The 24,055-nt window shown below is 39.2% G+C and overlaps 1 protein-coding gene across 2 annotated transcripts in view; it reads right to left on the reverse strand.

Annotated features, from left to right (window-relative positions):
• Positions 1-1,571: 1,571 nt before the first annotated feature.
• The window catches only part of PRRX1 (paired related homeobox 1), a 74,016-nt gene continuing 51,532 nt past the window's right edge, over positions 1,572-24,055 (reverse strand). Inside the window, exons 2-4 of one of the 2 annotated variants that reach the window (XM_045547392.1) lie at positions 19,961-20,136; positions 15,014-15,195; positions 1,572-4,922 (exon numbers count right to left, since the gene is read on the reverse strand). In XM_045547392.1, coding sequence (XP_045403348.1) covers positions 4,784-4,922; positions 15,014-15,195; positions 19,961-20,136 — 497 coding nt within the window. In that variant the 3' untranslated portion in view covers positions 1,572-4,783. Of the gene's footprint in view, positions 4,923-10,775; positions 10,848-15,013; positions 15,196-19,960; positions 20,137-24,055 lie in introns of those variants that run through there. The other variant, XM_045547393.1, reaches the window with a different exon arrangement.

Genomic DNA, 24,055 nt, shown 5'->3' on the forward strand with positions numbered 1-24,055 from the left:
AAACAAAGCTTTATTTCCCTCCTATTTCTCAAACACTTTCTTTTAAATTGACTTCCATAGCCATCTCCCCAACTGTAGATGTTCTGCAAAGTCCAATCTTCCTCTCTGGCTGAAACTACTTCCAAAAGCCATCTAGCAAGAATCGTTATTTGAGTGACAATGGCACTTTCTCACCTAGACAAACCCATTCATTCTTGTCCCCCAAAGTGTCACCTCCTTAAAGATAAACCTGAAACTTCTATCTCCATCATTGATCTTGGTACTGAGTTCTATTTTCATGTCGTCACTTACTGGATGTTTGCATTTGGGTTTTGAGCTTTATTCAGACATTTAAAACTGCAATTATCTTCTCCTGTAACTTATTCTCTCCCATTTTTGTTGTTTTTTGTCAGTTTTGTCAACAATTCATTCTCCTAGTCCCGGGGTTTTAAACCAGTATTATGTTTGACCCCATCCTCTTTTTCCTGCCATGAAGTCCTATTGCTTCTTTCCTTACAAGATGTTTGCTGTTCATCTTTTGTGGTTTGCTCCCCTCGCAGCAATGTCTGTCTGATCTGCTTCCAGTTCTTGTTCTGCTCTAGTTTACCTTCGTTCTTTTACCGGAATAATTCTGCTAAAGTCACTTTTTTTTTTTTTGCATAGCATTTTTTTTCTGCTCAGAAACTTTCAATGGATCTCTGTGGCCTGAGGAAAAGTCCAAACTCCTTTGTCTGATGTGCAAAACCCTGCAAGATTAAGCCTCAACTTCAATCTCCAGTACTTTCTTCCAGTCTGCTTTAAAATAAACTCTCCATCTCATCCAGACCCACCAAGCCACAGTTTCCTGAGCACAGATTCCTCATTGCTATATTCCTGCCTTCATGCCTTCTCTACTCCCCCATCTGAGGAGCCACCACTCCCTCTTCACCTGTCCACATCCTTGCTGATGAAACTCAAGTCCCAGTTCCTCTAAAAAACCCTTCTCCCACTTCAGCTCACAGTGTGAGCTGACTCACACTTCTGGCCTCCTTCTGCCTGCTCTATTTGCTTGATACTTATTAATTTATTGTCTTGAATTGTTGCATAGAGTTTTTCATGCTAGAGTTGTCTTTTAAACCAGATTTTAATTAGTATGAATACAGAAACTGTGCCTGGGTTTTCTATTCTCCCCATTACCACACACCCCTAGACTATGCACAATGGGTGCCTAAGAAAAATTATTTTGCTACTTCTTTATTCCAAAATAAACAGCTGTGCTTTATATAATGTCTTTTTTTCCATACAACATCTGGTATTGTGGGTGCTAAACATATTGGTGAAAAAAATGTTAAACTCTCATAAAAGTTCTATTCTGCAGTTACTCATTATACTAATAAATGTCTCCTCTTCCTCCCACCATTGTCTTTGTTTTGGAGGAACAATACATTATTTTCCTGTTTACAGAAAGTAATATCATGCCCTGATAAAAGTTTTCTTGTTTATAAGTTTTCTTACCTTTATTCTTCTTCATGTAATCTCAGATCCTAGCAGATCTGTGTTTTTGAAGTTCAAAGAGAAAAAATCAGCAGGCTCAATGTATGTAACAACAGACATAGTAGTATACTTCTTTCTTTTTATTGAAAAGGAATCATTTCTATTCTAGCGCAAACAATGTATATTTTACATCATAAAGCAAGATATAATTTACATATTACATTTCTTATGAGATCTTTATATCCTAAATGACATTCCCTTTTTAATTAAGTCACCTCTTCTGGTTTAATTTAACCTGCCAAGTACCCTACAAATAGGCATCGTGATTGGGGAGAGACTGAGGACACAGACGGTTCATATGAATTCATCTGTATCTGGGTATAATGATGATGAGGAAGAGGGGTATGTCTTGAAGTTTGTGGCCCTGAGGCCCTCTGCTGACAACTGGCTTAAGAGCCAGAAGGCTACTCCTTAAAATCACATATCAAACTTGTATTTTTTAAAAAATCAATAATAAATGAACAAAACTGAGTGCTTGTACTACATGTATACTTCTCGATGAAGTGCTTAGATAATAGATGCTTATGGTGTTGGTTCACCAGCAATGAAGGTTTCCTTGGATGACCAGCAGTGGTTACTCTATGGTATTGCCAGACATCACTTGGCCAAGGTATTGGGCAAAATCACCCAGTTTCATCCACCCTTTTGGTTTATGAGTTCAGTCTTTTCTATTCATCACTGGAAATGGATGTCTGGATGAAAATTTCTAATAGGGTTATTTTACATGTCCATCCATCTCTCTACTCACTCTCCTAAGAGTTCCCCCTTCTTGATAAAACCTTTCGTGTATGATTTCTGTTCCTTGCCTATAACCCAAATCCTCTGTTAGCCCGTCTCCCCACACTCCAAACCCCTAAAGTTCACCAATTTCTTGAATTGCATTCACTTCACAAATCAAAGCATGTTTCAGTCTGTTAGGATATACTGTGCCTTCAAAACTTGATAATCCATAGCAACTGGTGTGACAAAAGAATGAATGGAGGGACTCTTTAGTAAGCAAGTAATGTATGTTGTTCAGCTGGCCTACAAGAACCATTCACTAAGAAATGTTTTAATAGTGGGTTAAAAGAAAAGGGAATCAGTTGGTAAAAGCAAAATGCATAAAATGGGCTTCCTTCCTATTACTGAAAGAAGTACAAAATCAACATTTGAAATACATTTTCAGACTGGTGGCTGTTAGACTGAAATAATATCACAATTAGCTCAATCTGATATGCCAAGGGAAATACAAATGTGTGTTAAAAGTGCATCTTACACCCAAAAGCTTGCCTGTCACTCACAGTACAAAGTTGGCATATTTGGCCAAAATCAATCTAAAGTTTATTAATCATTCATAACTAAAAATTATGAGAACAAAGCTGGTCAGGATGAGAACATAAGTTAAAAATATGACTGTTCTGTGTGCCTTAAATTATTCTTTTGGTCAAATGATGTGATTTTTGAGAGATCTGAAAATATAAACCTATTTCTCATTTCCAAGTACAAGGTTATAAGTATGTACAGCAAGACAGCATTTCCTTACTAGAAAACAAGACTTCCAGGTACCGTATCATTCCATTAACATTGTACACTTGTATAGTCCCTTTCCTCCCATGGCTACAAAGTGCTGGACATACAGAGAATACAAGAAAGAATGAAGGAGCAAATGAATAGAGCCTCACAACACCCCTGTGAGGTAGGTAAGTATTGTTAAACCCATTTCATGAATGGGTAAACTGAGGCACAGCATGGTAACATGGTTTGGTCAAGTCCACCTGGCAAGTTACAAAAGCATAGCTGGGAACAAAGAGAAAGAAACAAAGAAGGATCAGTCCTGACTCCCAGCCCTAGGCAATAAATTCATTTCAAAATATTAAAAATAAAAATAGCCCACAATTGCCTTTTAAATTTTGGAATTTAGACAAACCTTTAAGTATTCCACTTAAACATATGTCTTTCAGATTCCTGTTGAGCGAAGAGAGGGTGAATGACTGAATGGTCTTCCCTCTTCTCTCTAAGTGCAATTCCCATGATAGATCAAATGTATCAGCTCAGGCTCCAAACTCAAGGACATTTTTATAGCCTCAAATAGTTTCTAATTCAGTTAAAACCCTACTGTGAAAATGAGACCTGTTCTCAAACAGCTGCCCTATTGATTGCTCTGTGGCTTTAAGGAGAATTTTGTATAGAAAAAGAAAAGCAGCAAGATCCCTTATTAATAAGTCTTATCACTGTAGAGATAAGAACAGTGGTGATGGTGTGAAATTTGCTTTCTGTAGTGTTTGAGAAATTGCAAACTCAAGCTTGCAATATTATATATATAAAATATATAAATATATAAAGTATATATATAAGTGTACATTTGACTACCCTTAAGGCACCAGAGAGATGTAGGCATGTCTTTTACAACTCAGTCTTTGTGTTTCTAGAGAAATTTCTCTCCCCTCTCTCAAATGAAATATTTCTTCTACCAAATAGCCTGTGACAGCAAATCACTCAAAGACAACAAATATCTTAAGATTGTTTGGGTGGGGTCAGGGGTGGTGGTGCTGATGGTAGTATAATCTATAGCTTAGAGCTTAAATCTAGAGCTTAGATCTTGAGCTTAGAGCTTAGAATTAGCCAGACACAGCCAATTACATTGGATCAGACAGGCCAGTGACCAGATGTTGTACACAATTTTTTTTTTCCAGTAGCTGATGAAAAACCTTACCATGACCAACAGAGATGGAGACAATGAGAAAGGGAATTTTGTCTGGCCAGCACGGATTCTTCAGAAAGACTTTGGCTTTTCAAAAGCTCCTAGAGCTTCTATAGAGAGAACTGGAACAAGGACAGGATAAGGCACTGAGGTTTAAACAGGTCAAGAAGGAGACTAGGGGAAATCATTCTGGAGATACATATATATATAATATATAAAATATAGTTTCTTTGGCTGCTGTAGTTTTTTTAAAAACCTCATACAATCATGGGGGTGGGTGGGCTGAACCTAGCTGAAGAAGCTTGGAGTATAGTAAGCAAAGCATGAATAGAAAGAAAAACAAAATAAACACACACAGAAACAAGTGGTGGTGGTATCCCAGAGGGAGGAGGAACATCTGTTAACTAATTTTCAATTTGCTCCTCTCCTGCTTTTCTCTGCCATGGTCCCAATATTTTAGTTCTGGATTTTGTTTTTGTTTGCTTTTTACTTTCTTTCCCCCCACCTCCCAGCGGATGAAGAAATGACAGAGCAGGATAGGTGTCTTATGGTTTTTGCTTTCTTCTTAGGCCTGTTTAATAACTTTTTTCCTCAGTTGACTGTTGGCACCTGGTTCCTCTGTAAACTATATTCCTTGGCTTTCAGTCTCAGGTTGGCAATGCTGTTGGCCATGTTGATGCCCTGTGCAGGGCTATTGTTGGCACATGTGGCAGAATAAGTAGCCATGGCGCTGTAGGGACAAAGGAGAGAGCAGGGAGAATAACAGGCATTAGTTTCACAAAGCTGTAAGAGTCCATGCCCCAGATGGATGTACTCTTGGGATGGGGGCAAGCGGGCGCAGATGGGTTGGACTAGATGACCTCTAGGGTCCCTCGATGCCCCAGCTTTCCATTAGTCTAAGGCACTTGGAAAGGAGCGGCCGTGTTTTGATGGGCACAGGGAAGTGGTGTGGAGTGAGGCAAGGGGAGGGACAAGTATTCGCTGTGTGGATACAGTGAGTAATGACTTATTTCTGGGTTGTGAGAAGAAAGTGGCTCAAGTTGTATAGCAGGTGTTTCATCAGCTGACTAATTAAAACAGTATTTAATCTCTCCTCCTCCCTCCTTCCCCAGCCTCTGGGAGTGGTGAGGAAGAGAAGCAGACATTTGAAAATAAACTAAGGGGGCTTTTGCTTCTTCACTCTAGGTAGCTGACCTTAATTCTAACCTATTTTAGATAATCAAATAAATATCATGGTAAATAATGTGCCTTGAAGAACCAAACAAACCAAGATAACTTCTCTGCCATTTTTTTGATTTACTGGTTGATAGCACCAAGCATTGTCAAGTCAAGAGGTTCCTAACGCTATTGGCCTTGATTTTATAACCTTTCCTCAAAAGTACTTAAGTAGCACACACTGCTTTTTGGGTCAGTTATTTTGGAAATGTTTAAATCTCCTAGATAAACTATCAAAATCTCCAGTTTCAGCATTCCTGACCTCAGAGGTAACTGTTTCTCACTATCCTTATTGCTGAGAAAAAACTGAAGTTGTTTTTCATTGTCAGAGATTGTAATTAAGACCCAGAAACACCATGAGGCAGAAATTTGTCATTGGTGGGTTTCTGGTAATTGCACCCACGAATCTCTTTTAAAGAAAAAAGAAACGATTTCACGGACTCAGATGCAAAATCACCCTTTACTTTATACTAAGTAGTTAAAAGGGTACTCATTTTAATTAAATGAAAATGTTTCTAGTTGTTTCTAAGATTAGCAAAATCCCTTTTAACTGAGGGCTGGAATGGATAGACTTATAAATGGAATGACATGTGCTTTCTCTGTTGGTTGTTGCCTGCATTCCAATTGAATTTTGTCAGCCACACAGGAGTTGGTGGTTCTGGGGATCAAGTGACAAGATCAGAAAGTGGAAAACTAAAGCTGCTCTACAAATAGAGAATATATCGTTGATGCTTATTTGAGACACCACATAGCCAAGACTCATCACAACCTATTTCAGCTCTGTTACTGGCAAGCAACTAAAGAAAATTAAGTTAAAGAAATGTAATATTAGTCCTAGATCACTAGGTCTTTCCAGAAATACACATCTTTAATTTAAAATCCTTATAGCACTTGTATATGTGTATGGGTGAGTGGGAGTGTTTGTGTGTGTGTGTGTGTGTGTGTGTGTGTGTGTGTGTGTGTGTGTGTGTGTGTGTGTGTGGCACAAGGAGAAAGACTCCAGAAGGATTACAAAATAATCCTATTTTCTTCTATTTCATTTTTCCCAGCTTCACTCTTACTCCTCGTTTCTGGGTAAATGATCTTAACCCTCTAGACAAGGTTAGGTTCTTTTATAGCACCCTGTAATTTGCTTTTAGCACTTAATTCAATTTTAACCAATAATTTGCCTAGGATCTCTTGCTGTCCCTCAACTGTAAGTGCCATAGGTCATATGTCACATTTGCCTTGTTCACCACTGTACCCTCGGGTAGAGCTGACAGCATACCAGGTACATATTCAATGTTCACAAATAGAGCATTCAAAGAATAAAGTGTTCAATGAATAGACAAAAAAACTGATAAATATCTAGATATAGTATGATTAAAATGATTTATGCTCAGTGTCATTGACCTTTGACCCCAATCATCCTGCTGTAATAATTTCTTAAAAAAACTTACCCATACCCTTTTATTCTTAGGAACTAGTTCTTACTGTTAATATTGCTATCTTAATAGAAAGAACAAAATCAAGAGGACATGAAAAAAGCAGGGGTTGATGATTGTATTCTTGTATCCATCAAAAATATCTTTTCACACTAAAAAGTGAACAAATATTCAGTTTAGACTTATATAATAGACTATGCAGAGTTCAGACTTACAGACTATTACTTCTACCACTGCCTACCAAGGGACAGAGGCAGAAAAGTCCCCAGTTAAGGTAGGTTTAAATTAGAAATGAGATAAATGACCAGAACAACACATTAAAATGGGACAAGTTTTTTTTTAGAATGTACCAAGAAATGTCATTTATTTTCAAAACCCATATACATATCATATTTAGTTCCTCTATGAATTACATGCTTCCATTCAGACTCCTACCCAAAATGTATGCAAACCTATAAAACCTATACTTAATCTAGGACATACCAAGGATCCAAAGCTCTAAGTAGCTAAGAAAAGAGATTATTGGGTTTGGGAAATGTACCTAAATCATAGATTATTTTAAAATCTATCCAATCAACCTTTGTCAGTCAGGTTTCTATGAGAGAATTAAGCCCTAAAGATGATACATAGTTAGCACCATTTTAAACACACAGGAGAGAAGCTGGAATTATAAATCATCTGTATTATTTGTTAAGTACTGAGAATAACATTGAATGGCTTCGGAAAACAGAAGGATAAAACTTCATAAGAGCATATAAAAAAATTCTCCCATGACAAATTATAGATTGTCATGGAGTATTGTGCTTTTAAGTACTTGGCCTAGTTTTCTAAGGGATATGTTTTTCATCTTTTGAGACTCTGGACAAGCAAAGTCCTATTTAATAGAAATTTGCTGCCTCTTTGACAATCAAAGATGTGTTCCATTTCCTTAGTAGACAAAGGGAATCAGAACCTTGGGGAGAATTATTTTAGTTTACTGAAGATGCTGTTACTGTTTTCCAGAAATGTCTACTGTGGTAGTGATTGCAGGTTTGTCTATCGTATAACCATTTTTGCTGTAGTCTCTTGAGTCTACCAAAATTATCATCTGATATTCTAGTCTGGAGACTTAGCATGATAACTAAGTCCTCTTAGAAATACTGAGTTTCTCTCTCTAATGCAGATGAGACAGTAATATCCCAAATGAGATGAACGTTGATCCACTTAATAACAACATAAAAACAAATTAATGGGAATTAGGATCATATATTGCACAGGAGATTGGATATTCACTGGGACATTTTTCACTTAAATGGCAGACTGTGTTTCCACAGCAGAGAAGAGTGCCCTTGTCCTATTATATCATAGTGCTGTTATAAGAACACATCATTGTACTAGCAAGTCTGCAACAATGTCTCATAGGTATCACTCAAGTTAGTGAGGTGTGAGTGTAAAAAAAACAGTTAATTTTAATGAGTGAACTTTGCAATGCCCTAGGAGCTTGACAGGTGATAATACTTTTACTTGATAAATGTTTAGAAAAGTTATAAACTTTCAAAAATTGATCTAACTTATTCTAGCATCCCATAGCCATAAGAAGTAGGATAACGGAACAGAAGCCATCTTAATTCACAGACTCTTAACAAATGTTTAGAATATAGAATCCTACAAATAAGAATTCCAGTGATATTTTGTGCACATACTAAAGAATTACGAGTCTGTGCTCCCTTCAGTAGTTTGACATGGGTCTGGTCTCTCAACTTGAGCTAAAAGTAACGTATAGACGAAAGTGAGCTGTCCTTTGATACACCAGTGACAAGCGAGACTTGTCACAGTTCTTGATACAGAATTAATGAGGAAGTACTTTAGGAGTAGCTTAGACGCACTTTAAAAATGGCATTAGAAGTAAGATGGAGAGAATCTGCCTCCCAAAGTGACAACAGGAGCAAGAGAGCCTTGGGTGGCTGTCAGTCTGAAAGACTGTTCGTGACCACCTGCTGTCCATGTCATGGACACTCCTAAAGCTCTGTTTTAGGGAAAGAAAGAGAACCCTGAAGTGTTTTCTCACAAGCCCACAACCGATGAGGGTAATTAGCTGTTTTCAACCTGTTTATAGGGCAATTCAGAACATATATAATGACCACTCCTTCCTATGCAGAATTAATCTTACTGGTATAAATAGGTGAGATTGAAATTAAATGATTTGTTGTAGCTTAAGCACATGACAATAACCAACAGCCTCCTTAACAACAACCGGAGATCCTGCCTATTCTTGCCTTCTGAGTAAAAACCATTTATTCTTGTAAGCAGGGTGCAGACATGAGCTGAGTCCTGGAACTGAGTTTATAAGGTTTGACTAAAGCAGCATTTTTATTTGGTTTTGATAAAGTTCTTTGTGTCTGTGACCAAAAAGCAACATCGCTGAATAAAGCGCATCGAGAAATTAGAGATTAAAAAGAAATGCTGAATCCCATCTGTCAATTCAGCACGTCTGCACTGGGACTTACACAGAGCCAACGCATTTAAGTCAGCTTGAAATGTTTCCATCTCCTTATTTGGAAATTCCTAGCAGATGCAGCTCAGCCATAGACAATAGAACGCTGACCACCAGCAGGGTTAGAGTATTGTTTTCACTGGAGACAAACCATTTTGATCATTTCAACCTTCCCGGAAAGAGGTGGTTATGAGAAAAAAAAGTATTAAAATATCTGTCAAACATTGAGGAAGCACAGGAAATAGTATTCTTTAAAGCTAGGAAACTTATGGACAATTGTCCCTCTTGTTTTCTAATCACCCGCAGTGTAAGTCCCACAAATCACATGACAATTGAGGATAGCTTGGGGGAAAAACAATACTCAACTTGATTTTCAACTCTAACTTTGTTTTCTACTTGGCTCTTTTGGGCAAATAATGACAAGCTGTTTAAAATTTCACCCCAAAGACCAATCTGTCAGCCCTAGAAGTCTGTGAGTCTTCCTGAGACCTTAGTGTTTCACCAGCTCAGGGGTTTTTTCTCAAAGGCTTTCAAGACTCTGTGGTGCATAGAACTTGGAGACCGTGTCTTTGGTTTGTTATTTTGTCAGTATAAGAACAGAGGTATACTTGCTCCATCCAAGAAAATTTAATACCAGGGTGTTTTTTTTTATGAAATTTACTTTTAAAGAGAGTTCCCATAAATCCTTTTGGAAGTGCTCTTTTGCATGTTAAATAACCATTTCTAACTTCTGTTTTTGAAATTCAGATGTTCATTTTTTTGGACATATATTTAGCTCTTAATGCAGACACACGTAGACCACATTTCTTGGTAAGCTTTCAGTTTTCACTACGTGTTCAGGGATCCTTCTGCTATTTTTAACTTTTCTTTCTAGAAATGTTTTAATATATAAAGCCTCTTGCATCTTTCCATTGTAGCAAGATTTTCTTGTATTTCCTTTTTGAAGTGCACATTGTTTATCTATAGGTTCCAAATACCCCTGTGAGAGTAGCAATAGGGAAACTATTGCTGGCTTAATTTTAGATACGTGGCTACATAAGAAATCAATGATCCAACTGACCTGAGGAGCAACAGGAGCCAGGACAAGAACATAGTTCTTCTGACCCCTGCCCCATACCCTGCCATCACCTAAAGCCCCACTGCTCAAGAGTGTGTACTGAGTATCAGCAGCATCAGCATCATCTGGGAGCAAGTTAGAGATGCAGACTTCCAGGCCGGGCCTAGACTTAGCAAATCAGGGTTTGCATGGTAACACAATCCCAGGTCATCCCTGTGCACAGCAATCCTTGAAAAGCTCTGCTCTGGACTAGTACATGCTAGCCTTCAGTTTATGCTTTCCAATAGTATTCCCCACTCGAGGACCTCACTGCTTACATTTCTAGGACTGCGACCCCCACTGGCTTCAACACACTTAATTCCCACTTACACCCTACCCCCAGAACACCACCCTCTTCCCCCTCTGACAAGTTACCTTTTCAGTGTCTTCCGTTAGAATCCGTTATGAAGCCCCTCGTGTAAACAACATCTTGGGAGGGACGAGGATCTATTTTTGAAAGTGTGAAAGGGAGAAATGAGCCAAATGCGTTCAGCAGATGTCACGCAGCACCATGACCACGATAAAATGAGGGGAGGAGGAGGAGAAGGAGGAGGAGAGGGTGGGGGAGGGAAACTGGCCTCTCTTGCACTAGCTTTCTCTCAAGCCCAGCCCTCCCTCTGGAAGTGGCACTCCAGGCCAGCACTGCAGAGGCAGGCCACTATCTACCTCCCATAGGAAAGGGTGTTTCTGCAGAAAGGTTTCTTGGCTACTTTATTTCAGATAAAAAGTCCAGGACTTGGTTGATCTCTGCTACCCATGAGGCAAAGCACTACAAGAGTAGTGAGTCTGAATAATTCTGGTGCTTTGTGCACTTTCATTCTCAAGATATGCCTAAGAAAAATAGTTCTGAGTTAAGCAATGGGGGTGTGTGTGCCAAAAACCAAGCTTCCTTCAACTGGCCGCAGGTGCATTAAGACCGTACCTGTAGGGCGGCAGTGGCCATGTCCAGGAGCGCTTTGTCCCTCTAGTGACTCGGCTGCCTGCCTGGCAGCATCACCACTAAGGCGTTCAAGGGAATGAATGAGCTTCTACCGTGCTATAACTATAGTGAACTATATGTCCCAGTTTGCCAAGGACAATCTTGGTTTATACCTGTTGTGCTGCTATAATTATTAATAGCACTCCCCTTTCACTCTCAAGAAAGTCTCAGTTCGAACAATAAATTATACAGCCACCACTCTGGGTGTAAAAGACATCCAAAAAAATAATGTGTTGGCTATTTTTCAACTCGTAATTCTGACCATATGCAAATAACTGCTTTTGCACCTTGGTTTCTTCCTTTCTTCTTCCAGGGGAGAGCTGTGGAAATCAGCAAACTAGCCTCTCTGGAAAAACCGCTCACTGTCCCTGGGTTGTACGACCAAGCCATGTCTGTCAGCCCAGTGGGATGCCCACATACCCCAGAATGTGGACCTCAGCTGCAGGCATGTGTCACTAATCTGAGACAGACCTTGAATCAGAAAGGGCTGTTTAGATAGCTTTCCAATCTTATACTTTTTACTACTTTCAAGACAATGCAACGTTAAATTCAAATGAAAATGTAGTCATGTGGCCTAATATGTTGGATAAAAACAGAGATCACAAGCACTAGTTCTTATTGTGCTTGCTGAAGAATTAAACTTGGGCAAATGTTCAGTTTCTTCTTTGGAACCAGAGCAAGGACAGAGCTATCACACAGGAGTGTTCCAAGAATTAACCAAGAGAAACGCCTTTTAATGAATGTCACACGTGAGATAACTAACTTGACATAATATTACCAACAGGAACAGAGAGTAAACTTTCCGTAATACAAAATGTCTGTCATTTCCTTTGCTTTTTGTCACTTGTTTTTCTTTGATATTTCCTTTACAATAGTTATATTTCCTACCAAGCTTCAAAGTGTGAAATCATAACATGTTTTGGTTCCAAACATAGCAAAAAAATCTCCGAGTAACAAAACAGCTTTTTGCCACTTTTAGAAATTAACCAAAATATAAACACTCCAGTCAACATTGGGTCAAAAAACATTACTATTGATTAAATTACTGCTTTAAACCATCACTTTTCTACTTATATCTGGAGATAAATTTATTCTTCAAACAAAATATGAACAATCAGTTTCTATGGTATTGTTTTAATTAATTAATTTTTACAAAGTCTGTATCTAAGAGAGAAATTATATAAAAGCATACCACGAAATGAGTAAAAAGTACTAGGTTATATGATTTTAAGTGAAAAGAGCAGAATACAAAATAATATGTGCACTAAGGCTACACCTACATAAAATATTGAACTCTAAATCACAAAAATGAATCAACTAGTTATGTCAAGATGGTAGACTTATGAGTGTTTTTGAAAATGTATCTAGTATTTCTACATAATCTTTTCAATTAAAATATTTCCAAAGAAACACACATAAATTGCCATGTTCACAATTTCAGTTAGATGCCCATCTATAAAACACACATGATAAAGACACTGAGGCTTGAACTTCCGCTAAGGTTCAGGTAATATAACCCTATTTTACTTCAGGAAGGGTTTCATCCCCTTTCATGCAGAGTGCTGTGAGCCTCTCACTGTTAACACATTGACTACCAAACTAGAAAAAAATTTTTTCCTTGGAGCCATGGTGTTTTATTAAGAAAATAGAATAAAAACTTTGAAAACAAAATAATTCTTTATAATTTAATGACAAATTTGTTATTTTTTATTGTTTTCTGTGCATGAATTATATGCCACACACAATCCACGTTTTTAGAATTAAATTGTCAATATTAATTGTAACAATAAGACTATCAACAAGATAAAGAGATGTGTGAGTTCTATAGGCTTCACAGGGCCCCAGGCCCTGTAGTTAAACTAGCATGAGTTAAATACAACTCACATGGCAGTTAATGTGTTAAGGACCACGTGGCAGCCATCTGGATGGTTTATAGCTGGTATGAAAAGCTCCTAAGGAGGACCCAGGCAACAAAAGGAACAATACATTCTAATTGCGACCAAATTCAAACCAGAGGTCTTAAACATCAGGCTTTGAACCACACCTACTTCCCAAGACATTTTGAGGGTCTATGGACTACCAATATTTATAAGAAAAACAAAGCAGCCTTCCATTTATTTAAAATATTAAAGAATATGTGATGTCATACTGGTCCTCAATATGTATTCTTAGTAAACCTTATGGGAGAGGAGTCTACAGTTTAAATAGGACACACAGATATAACTGATCTTTCAAAATCAGCAAGGCATACCACGTCTGAATGCAACAGAGCCCAGAATGGGACTTTCCTAGACATGAGGTCTCTAAATACTAAGACCAAAGAAAGTAATTCAGGCTAATTTCACAACAGCGAATATAAAAGAAATTTCCAAATGCACTTGTGGTGTTTCTCTCAAGAAACTGATTTAGAACAGAAAGAATATTTATGTGAGGCTTTTTGCTTTGATTAGAGCGATCAACCTTCGAAAAACATTTGCATTTCACAAATGTGCATTTCATATTAGGAGTTCAACTTCAGCTGGAATATAATCTCCTATAATTCATTTAAAACCTCTCCTTAAACAAATAATTAACCTTAGTGACAAAAAGGTAAACAAAAGTGTAATAAATGAATTTGTGAATACTTCTTCCTCCACGGAAATCAGCCAGAGAGAACGTCTAGCCTTGACCTGGTTTCTCAGAGTACTTAGGTTTAGGTTCAAGAAAAGGCACTTAGACTAATCCAATGTATTAGGCACTTGTGTCTCAGCTTCCCTCTGGCATATAACCTGTATTTTCTGAACAGTATAATAAATGGAGGTTAAAAGTCTCTCTATGAGATTAAAATAGTACTCTGTCATTTGTTTCTTCAAAAATTTTCACCTTTTTTAATATAAAAGTTTAGTGTAAATTATATATTCTTTTATTTAAAAGAAACACACACACACATACACACACACACACACACACACACACACACACACACACTAACCCCCAAAGAAACCTTCAGACAAGTAGATAAGAATTAGCAATCGAATAGGAAGTCGTTTGGGATCATAAGATATTACCACCTGCTAACAAAGAACTGTGGGCATGAAAGTGATCATAATGAACTTGGGTTTTCTTTCCTTCTCTCTGAGTTGTCTTTCTCTCTATCTTTCTCCTTTTTTCCTTTCTTCCTTCCTTCCTTGTTTTTTTTTCTTTTTTTTTTAATTTGAAATCAGTTTTACTGTGAAGTTTGCCTTCAATTCTATACTTGGAGCCTTACAAATCCCTACTTGGGCATAATAAAACAAATCTACCTTAAATTTGGAAAAGGGGTAAAGTTTTGTTCCAGAGTGATTGCAAGAGAGACACTGGGCACAGCTTAATGATCTTTTCTTTTAGATTCTTCCCCAGCTTTGAAACCTTTGCAAGAGTTCCTGAGTCCAAGAGGAGATTGCGGCTGGCCTGCCCCTCTCTCTTCTGCCCCAAACCCTGCTCCTGGGGCAACTAGTAATCTCCTGTGCAAATTTTGGGATGTCAGCAAGTTGAATGTCTCTGAAGAGGTTAACCCAGTAAGAAATGTCAGCCAGCTACACGAGCAGCTATAAACGTGACCGACCGCTGAGAAACATGTGGAAGTGGAGCAAGGGACAGTGGGCCAGTCATTCACCTGTACGGAGAGGCTGTCCCCCAGGAGAGATAATCGGTGGGTCTTGGAGCAGGACGAGGTACGATGGGCTGCTCCACAGCAGTCACGTCTCCTGAGTAGGATTTGAGGAGGGAAGCGTTTTTATTGGCCAGCATGGCTCTCTCATTCCTACGGAACTTGGCTCTTCGGTTCTGAAACCACACCTGGAAATTGTTAGGAGGAGAGAAGGGGATGAGGAAGGAGAGGAAAAACAAAGAAGAGGTTACATGAATACAATTCTGGTTGGTTTTACTATTGATATATAATGCTTTCCCAAGGAAGATACAGGAAGGTGTAGAATTCTTTTTAGGTCAATTGAAATATGCCATAATCCTTCCCTGCTGGGCCATGTCTTAAGGGTTAAGGGTATTATTATGACAGGACTGTGAAGTACTCCAGTAATCAAGCCTCCAGAGATGGAATCTGGGACTAATCCATCAGACAGCAAAATACGGGCTATAATCCCTGTTGTAATTGTAATCAAGAGAAGGAAGAAAAAATTCATTAGGCTTCTGCCACAGATACAATGACTTTGCTAAAAGTTTTTTAAAAATTCTTCCAAATGTGAAAATTTTATCTGCTTTTGTAATGTTCACTAGATATTTAAAGAAAATTCCCCATCTCCCCAGAAGTAGATGCTCCAACAAGGATTTAAGAAAAAAATGATTTATTTGGAAGATGCAAGGAACACCATTAGGAGAGCAAGGAAGTAATAGAGATGAAAAAGCAGCCACTAAAGAGTATGCTACTAAACCAGCTACCTCTGTGGTAGCTAAATCCTGCAGAAATGCTAAAGACTGAGACTAGCATAGGATGCACGCTTCAGAGTTATCCCTCCGGAGGGGCAAAGGAGCTGGGTATTTATAACTGGTTCCTATCAGTCTGTAGTTATGGAGGTTCTTGAATGCTGAGGAAAGACAGGGCAGTTTCTTGAGGTTCTAGAAATTTCTGGCACAGAAAGACACATCCTAAAGGCTGGAAATTGACTGAACTGCATTTAGTTGTAGGGCTCAAGGGGTATGGGCGGTGCTGATAGCATCTCCTACAGCTAATTATAAGCCTATCATTTATTAAGTGCGACTAGAGCTAGGAACTTATATAGGCACATTATATATATCATTCCTAGTCATCATGACAATTCCACATGTTAGGTTTTGTTATTTCTATTTTAGAGTTGAAGAAACAGATTCAATGTGATTAAATACAGTCATGCACTGCATAACAGTGTTTTAGTCAACAGTGGACCTCATATACAATGCTAGTCCCATAAGATTATAATACCATATATATACTGTACCTTTTCTACATTTAGATATGTTTAGATATGCAAATATTTACCACAGTACTACCATTGCCTACAGCATTCAGTACAGTAACATGCTGTGCAGGTTTGTAGCCTAGGAGCAATAGGCCATACCATACAGCCTAGGTGTGTAGTAGGCTATACCATCGAGGTTTGTGTAAGTGCACTCTGTGATGTTCACACAGTGAAACTGCCTAATGACACATTTCTCAGAATGGGTCCCCATTGTTAAGTGATGCATGACTTTAATCTCTTGAAGGTCACACAAATAATAAATGGCTGAGATTCTGAACTCAAGAACATCCACCTTATGATCATGCAGCTCTTCTAGACTGCAGTGGAGTTTTATTCATTCATTTACTCATTAAAGAAATCTTTATAAAGTGCCTGCTGTGGGCCAGGCCCTATACTAAATGCTGAGGAGAAAAAGATGAGAAAGATTTATTCTCTATTTTTAAGCAGCTCACAATCTCTTAAAGGAGGATGTCAATTTGAAAAACTGCAAAACAAGTATATTAGGTGCAATTATAGCATCATATAACAAGGTATGGCAGAAGGGAATTCTATGGTATGGAATGAGCAGTGGCACAGCGCGAGGGGGCAACATTCACATAAAACACCATAAGATCAGTGCCCCAGAGGGTCGTGCAGATTGAAGGGCCTGGGTGGAAATCAGCAAAGGTGGAATCTGGACATCTCTTCCCTGGCTTCCCAGACTCCAGTCTCTTCTGTATCTAAGGTGCCCTTCATATTGCTATTAGAGTTATCAACTTAAATATTAAAATATTAATAATTATATCCATGCCCTGCTTTATATTATGCACTGGACCTCCATTACTCACAGAATAAAATCAAAACTTCTTACCATAGAACAAAGGCTGTTCAGGGATTAGCTCTTTGTCCATCAATCCAGCCACGTCTCACACGCTGGCCCCCCATCCTTCCAGCCTCTCCTCTGGTCTCAAGATTACCTGAAGACTCCCAGATGTGTCAGGCTATTTTCCACCTACACAGATTCACACTAGATGCTCTCTCCACCTACGTTATTCATCCACTCTTTGTCCTGGTGTCAAAGCTCATATATTGTTTTCAAGATTAGACTTTGACATTGAACATAAAAGTTGAACAAAGGTGGATAAAAATACTGGCTACACTACTTTAAAGATTTATCCTCAGATAATTATTTAATTTCTCTGTTCCTTTGTCCACCAATCAATTGAAGATAAAAATACCTACTTACAGAATAGTTATGAGCATTGACCCAGAATGGGTGCTTAATAAATATGTATTCTCTCCCTTTTCCCCCAGATCAGATCATTCCTTCCTCTGGTCTATCACTAATTCTTTTAATTTAGAAATCATCTTACAATATCATAACTGTATGGTTTGCACATCCATCTTCTCTGCCCCAGTTGAAACATTTTTACGGAGAGAATTATTGTCTTATTCATCTCCAGCAAACCAAACACAGGTCCAAGAGTATGTGAGGTGCTTGATAAATGTTTGAAGAAAAAAAGAAGAAAAAGGAGGAGGAAAAAGTGAATTTTGTGAAGACGAATCAAACATGGCCTCCTTCCAAGAGGACTTCTCAGTCTGGTGGGGCCCACATGCAACTCAATACAATACATGTCATGTTATGATAAATACCATACATATAAACAAACCCAGAGTCAGAGGGATTGGTTTAGACTGGGAAAGGGGAGGGCTTTGTGGAAAAAGAAAAAAGTCATGGAGGGAGAATTCTGTCCTACTCACTTAGGAAATGTTCATAGCTCTGAAAGTCATTAGAACATAGTAAGGTGGGAAAGGAAGAAGAAAGAAATAGTTTCGACATATAAGAAATTTCCCTGCTGTAAAAGGGGCAAGATAGTCCCCAACTCCCAAGTTGTTCTTTTGCATTTTTTTTTAATTTCCACCATTGCCCTATCTAGATTTCCTTCTTTAAAATGCAGATCACTATAGCAAAAGTGGTATTTTAGGGGACTGTGGGTTACTGGACTAAAATTGTTCATTATACCACTGCAGGCTGAGGTTGGAGCATAAAAGATATGGGGAGTTTTAGGAGAGAAGAAGGGATTTCAGAGCATGGTTAGAGAGCTGTGGTAAGCGGCATGGGGGAAGAGGGTGTGGGGAGGCATGCTTCATGGTTCTGCACTGGATGGCAGGATGGAGAGAGCAAGGCTGAGATTTGTCCCCATGGATCACTCTCACCCCAGCCCTGAGGGATTGCCAACCAGTTGCCAGGGCACTGTCACTCACACTTCCCCATAACCCATCCTCAGGGGCTCCACGGGCCCATACCACTTCCTACTTTTGTCACTCACATTTTTCTTTTTGTCTCTTGGGTAGTATTTTTAGGTGAAGTCTGTATTTCCAGATGGGGAAAACTCTTTTCCGCTTTCTCTTCAGGCTGAAGGGACCTGTGGGACCTTCGCTTCAGCTCAACAAGTGCCTCTCCCAGTGTACTGTGCCTTGTGGAACACACACAGTCCTCACCCTAGGCAAGGCCCCGGGGTCTAGCTCAAGTCCCCATCAGTCAGGAGGACTATCACTTGCAGAAAGAAATCCTTCACACTCAGACTGAATGCAGATATGCAACAATAGTTTATTCGGGAAGACAAGACAGATTTGACCCACCCTCCTTATCAAAGAGCAGCTTGCCACTGGCAAATGGAAGACAATACGATCTCTCAGCAAAGATAGCAAAGCACTACTCAAAAAAGCATTTAGCCAGTAGACTCTCATTTATTCAAAGTCTTTCATAGTGATTAAAACCATGAACTCTGGATCTACGAGTCTGCATTCAGTCCTATTTCAGCCACTTCCTAGGTGTGTAAAGACTTTAACCTCCCTGCACCTCAGTTACCTCATCGGCAAGATGAAGCATGTGCTATCCACATCATTGAATTGGTGGGAGGATAAAATAGATTAGTTATGCAAAGAACATTACTTGGCATATAAGGCTCAAGTAGCAACAGTTATTACATTGTTATCATTATTATTATTACTGTTAATCTCAGGTCTATTGTTTTCTAGAGTCTGGCTTGCAGTTGATGTGCTATGGCATTAATGTTAGAAAGAATTGCTATTCTCTCATTACCCCCTTACCCTTTTTCCCTTCACAGAGACACTGTGGGGACAAATAAAATTATCCATTTAAATGTGCTCTTAACTCAATTCCTAAGTATTCACTTCCCACTCCACCAGTGTTCGTGGTTATACGTGCTTATACCAAGTTTCTTGAAGGTTTGCATGTTCTTAAAGGCTGGGGAGGAAAGCTGACCTGGGGGACAGAGTTCATCTCTTCCGCCATCCTTGAGCTCAAATGGAAGGCTGGGGGTGCAGAGTCAGATGCTCAGAAGGACGATGCATGTAACATGCACGTAACATGAGTTTGGAAGGGTCAGAAACTACGGGGAGGAGCGGGACCTGCAGCAAGGAATATCCTGCCCTACTTACAAGCATTCAATTTGATTTTTAAAAATACTATGCTGCCCAAAGAAACGCAACTAGAAACTGGATTCTGTCCTTGTGCTGACCATTTGTAACTCTTTTTTAGTACCGATTCCAGTCTGAAACCTAAAACTTGTGTTTTTAAGCAGTGCCAGCCTCCCACAGCTTGTTACCTGCACTCTGGCCTCGGTGAGGTTCACCCGGCGGGCGAGGTCTTCTCGCACAAAAGCATCGGGGTAGTGTGTCCTCTCAAAGACGCGCTCCAAAGCCTGCAGCTGGCTGCTGTTGAAGGTTGTCCTGTTCCTCCGCTGCTTTCTCTTCTTCTTTTCCTCTGAGTTCAGCTGATCATCTAATATAGAAGAAATTGATGAGAAAGAGCCAAATTCACTTTAGGAGTCCTAGTTAATACTCATTTTTATGTTATATTTATAGTGAGGTGTTGCTTCATTTGCTCGCGTTCATATCAAAGTACTATAGCCAAATGCCACTTTGTATGTGCAGGTGAGGGCGCTGGTGCTCGCAAGTTCGTATGCCAAGAATCCCCGGCAATTCTCACGCTTGGTTGTTGCTTCTAAATCTGGGACCAGACCTGAACCATCAGAGAGACATTGCTTGCATGCTCCTTGAAGCCTGTTTTATCAAAGAAGGCTAAAGGAAAATCTCAATCCTCCCCGTGTTTTCTGGACTTCTCTAGAGATGGGAGAAGAAGAGTAGTTTTTTTGTACCTTATTTGGTCTTAGACAATATTATGTTCATTCATACAGTTTCATACTCAAGTAAACCAACTAGCTCCTGGTTCCCTCCCCCCAGCATATACATATGAATGAAGAGTTACTGAAAAGAAATCATGTTTAAACCAAATTAGAGGGATTTCTGCTTTACCATGCATTCTCCTTGAAGCAGCAAGTAATTCCCAGCAGTGTTCACTCAAGCCTCCATTCTGTTGCTAAGGCAGACTTCAGGGGCCTCTGCCTAGATCAGGGCTAGTGCTGCAACACTATCAACCCAAGCTAACGTGGCCACAGACTCACTCCCTGAGAACCCAAGAATGAGAACAGTACCGAAAGATCCCTGCAAGAGTTTCACTCAAACTGAGTTCTAGGGCTCTGAGATTTTAGGGACCTTTGGAGAATTACAACCCTAAGTTTTTACCTGTCAAGATCCCCCTTGGTTTTCTCTGAGTTTGCCCCCTTGGCAAACTAATCATCCAGCCCACCCAGAGAAGTCAGAGAGTCCTACACTCCTGTCCTCCATCCCCTATCCAGCCCAGTCAGGAGTGACGGATGTGTGATTCCTAGCGGAATACCAGCTGTGCTAACACCTCCATCAACCATCACCGTGCTGCCTGAGCTGCTGCAGGGCTGTGCACCTCTCAGACTTGCAGATTTCCAAGGCCCGAGTCACATGCTCGGTCTGATGAACTGGACTTACATTTCCTATAGCTTCTCCCCAGAGCGGCTCAGCACAGAGAAAACTATAATGAGTTGGAGTGAGGATGGGGAGAAAGGAGAGCTTGGCCACTTGCTCCACATTTAGCAGAAAGTAGCTCTCAGTTGTTTTTTTATAATGCGTAAAGACTCTTGGTCCTCTCTGATTATAAACACACAACACACTCAACTACTAGTAGGAATCATGATGTTCTAAGAATAATGACACCTACCTTAGCTATAATATTATTCTTATTATAAATTGAAGGCATGGTCTAGATTGTGTTGGATTCAAAGAGTAGCTTAAATCTAGGAGCTCCCAGCCGAGATATCTCAGTTCCTGATAACTAGGCATCTACATCTTTTTGCTTAGAGACTCCTTCTTCATCAATGCTGCCTCACCAGGAATACCCTTGGAGCTTAGAATAGAGACTGCTCATTTCCTCTTGATAATTAAAGCAACCAGACATAGTAAAGTTCTTTTTGAACTTGTTTCCAAGGAAAACATGAAATTTCTCTTGTCCTTAGAAGAACTGTTTCTGTAGAAAAGAAAAAAATCATTTGATCTCAACCAGATTCCTCCAACCAAGAAGCTACTGACAACCATTCTCTCTGCTTCATAGTTGTGCTCAATGGTTTTTCACATTGGTGGTGTCTTAACTAGGACCCTAAGTTAAGTGCTTTGCTGGGCACTTCTGTGACACTCTCAGTAAGAATGTTAGATCAGCTGCATCTTGAAAATGGAACCAAATTAGTCATGATTTAGGTGCTCTATCAAGGCCTAGAATATTCCAATCAATCGCACTATTTAACTAGTAGCAAAATTAGTTTACAATGATATCAACACTAGAATTCATACACCTAGGATCAAATATCCTTTAGTAATTTTCTTGCACTGGGATTCTCCTTTCCATTTAAATATTTGGAAGAAATGTTCCGATTTTTTCCCCCAGTTCTTTTGTCTACAGCGTTGCACCTCAGGTCTCTCTAGGTCATCTAGGCCTTTGTGACAGCGTCGTGACCTGAATTCCATGCCCCCATTCAACAGAAGTCTGCAAAAAAAATCCTGAGCTTTCATACCTTCCCCAAACTGAAACTAGACAGACCATAGGCTATTATATTTAGTCATATAAAGGAAATCCCTTATTAAGCCAATCCCATGATTTGTTTTCTTCCCTCAAAGAAATTTCTTTCTCAGGTATAACCACAAATTCTAAATCTTTTATGCTGTTTTGTAAGCCTATTTCTCCTTGTGCTGCTAAACTATGATCAAGACCGAGAATATTTTATGTTTGGCTCTTAGTATTACAATCTGCTACATAATCTCAGCAGTTCTTTGAAATCTTCCACCGTTCATTCAAATCCCACTGACTGTCCACTGTAAACCACCAACTCCCCTGACATGGGAGTAAGGGAAATGTGGAATTATAGTTTATGACAAGGAATAAATAGCTATGATGACCTGAAACGATTCCAGCAAAAGTTTCCCAGTGAATGTTCTTGTTGTTTTTAACAAATGAAAACACCAGCCCAGATCATGCTGAAGGTGAGAAAAGACACGCAAATAACAGGGGTCCAGGGAGTCTGGATCTGGCAAATGTCCTTCAAATTGCGAGTATAATAGAAAGAGACGATGAGTGGCCAACAGAGGCAGCTCAAGCAGCAGCCCTTCGGCTCGTCTGTCTTTGCTCACTAATCACAAACTGTAGCTCCCTGTTTTTTCCCAAGAACATAGAAGAACAGGACCCAGCACAGTATCTTCAGCAGCACAAAAGGAAGCATAAACATTGTAGAGGTTTACAAATGGAGGGTATCTGAACGACCTGTGATAAACTCGTTTATCAGATTCTGGGCTCTGGTTGAATATAGGGGAGATAAAGCAGTGTCTTTTTAACATTGCAAGAGGATCGTCTTTCTTGTAAAAACAACCGCAGTGAAGATTGATTTTGAAATATGCTGTCCAAGGATCCTGATGTCCGATCAGGCATTAATAGGCATCTTGTTCTTTGAAATTCTGAAGTGAGTGGGATTCATCAAGCTGCAGAATGACCACAGGAGACATGGATGCATTTTTATCAAAATCATGTTTCAAATTCAAGGTGTTTTTGGATTTTATAAATCTATTGATGTTTGAGTAAACTGCATATATTTGCAGTTACTGGCACTCTTTTAGTATTAATAAAAACAAGCAAAATGGCCCTATGAACAGGTGTAGCCTTGGTTGGAATCATGAGTCAAAATATTGGCACCTAAAAAAATCCAAGAAATTGTCTAATCCAACCCTCTTACTTTACGATGAATTAAATGAGACCTAGAAGAACAATGTGACTTGCCCAAAATCACAATGGAAGCTTGGGATGCCTAGCCATAGCTACAAGCCAGGACTCCTAATTCCATTCTACTCTTAAGTGCAAATGACAATATACACACCATGCAAGAGAGAAACAAAGCATCAGAGACATAAGTGTTTCCCTCCACTCAGGGAAAATATTTATGGAAAATAAATATTTTTTCATACTAGCTATTACAAAGAGGATCTGAGAAAGAGGGTCGATGTGTATCACATGTTGTCATTCCTACCAGAGTAGCCATTCAAAAATGCAACCATTTGCATCTAGAATAGCTATTCTGACCCAGGTGTTCTTGCATTCTCCTTTTCAATGGCCTCCATAAGTCCTTGCTTCATCAGTTAAACATGTTCAGGGCTATTTTAACATAGTAACACACACCTATCTTCTGTCTTCTCCCACAACCATATTGGCATTTCTCCTTCATTTTAGGGCACATTTCAAAATTTCTTTGTTTCCTTAGATACATCTCAAATCTTACCTCCTCTATAAA

The sequence above is a fragment of the Lemur catta genome, chromosome 3 (assembly GCF_020740605.2).
Source record: "Lemur catta isolate mLemCat1 chromosome 3, mLemCat1.pri, whole genome shotgun sequence".
In the NCBI taxonomy this organism is placed as follows: Eukaryota; Metazoa; Chordata; class Mammalia; order Primates; family Lemuridae; genus Lemur; species Lemur catta.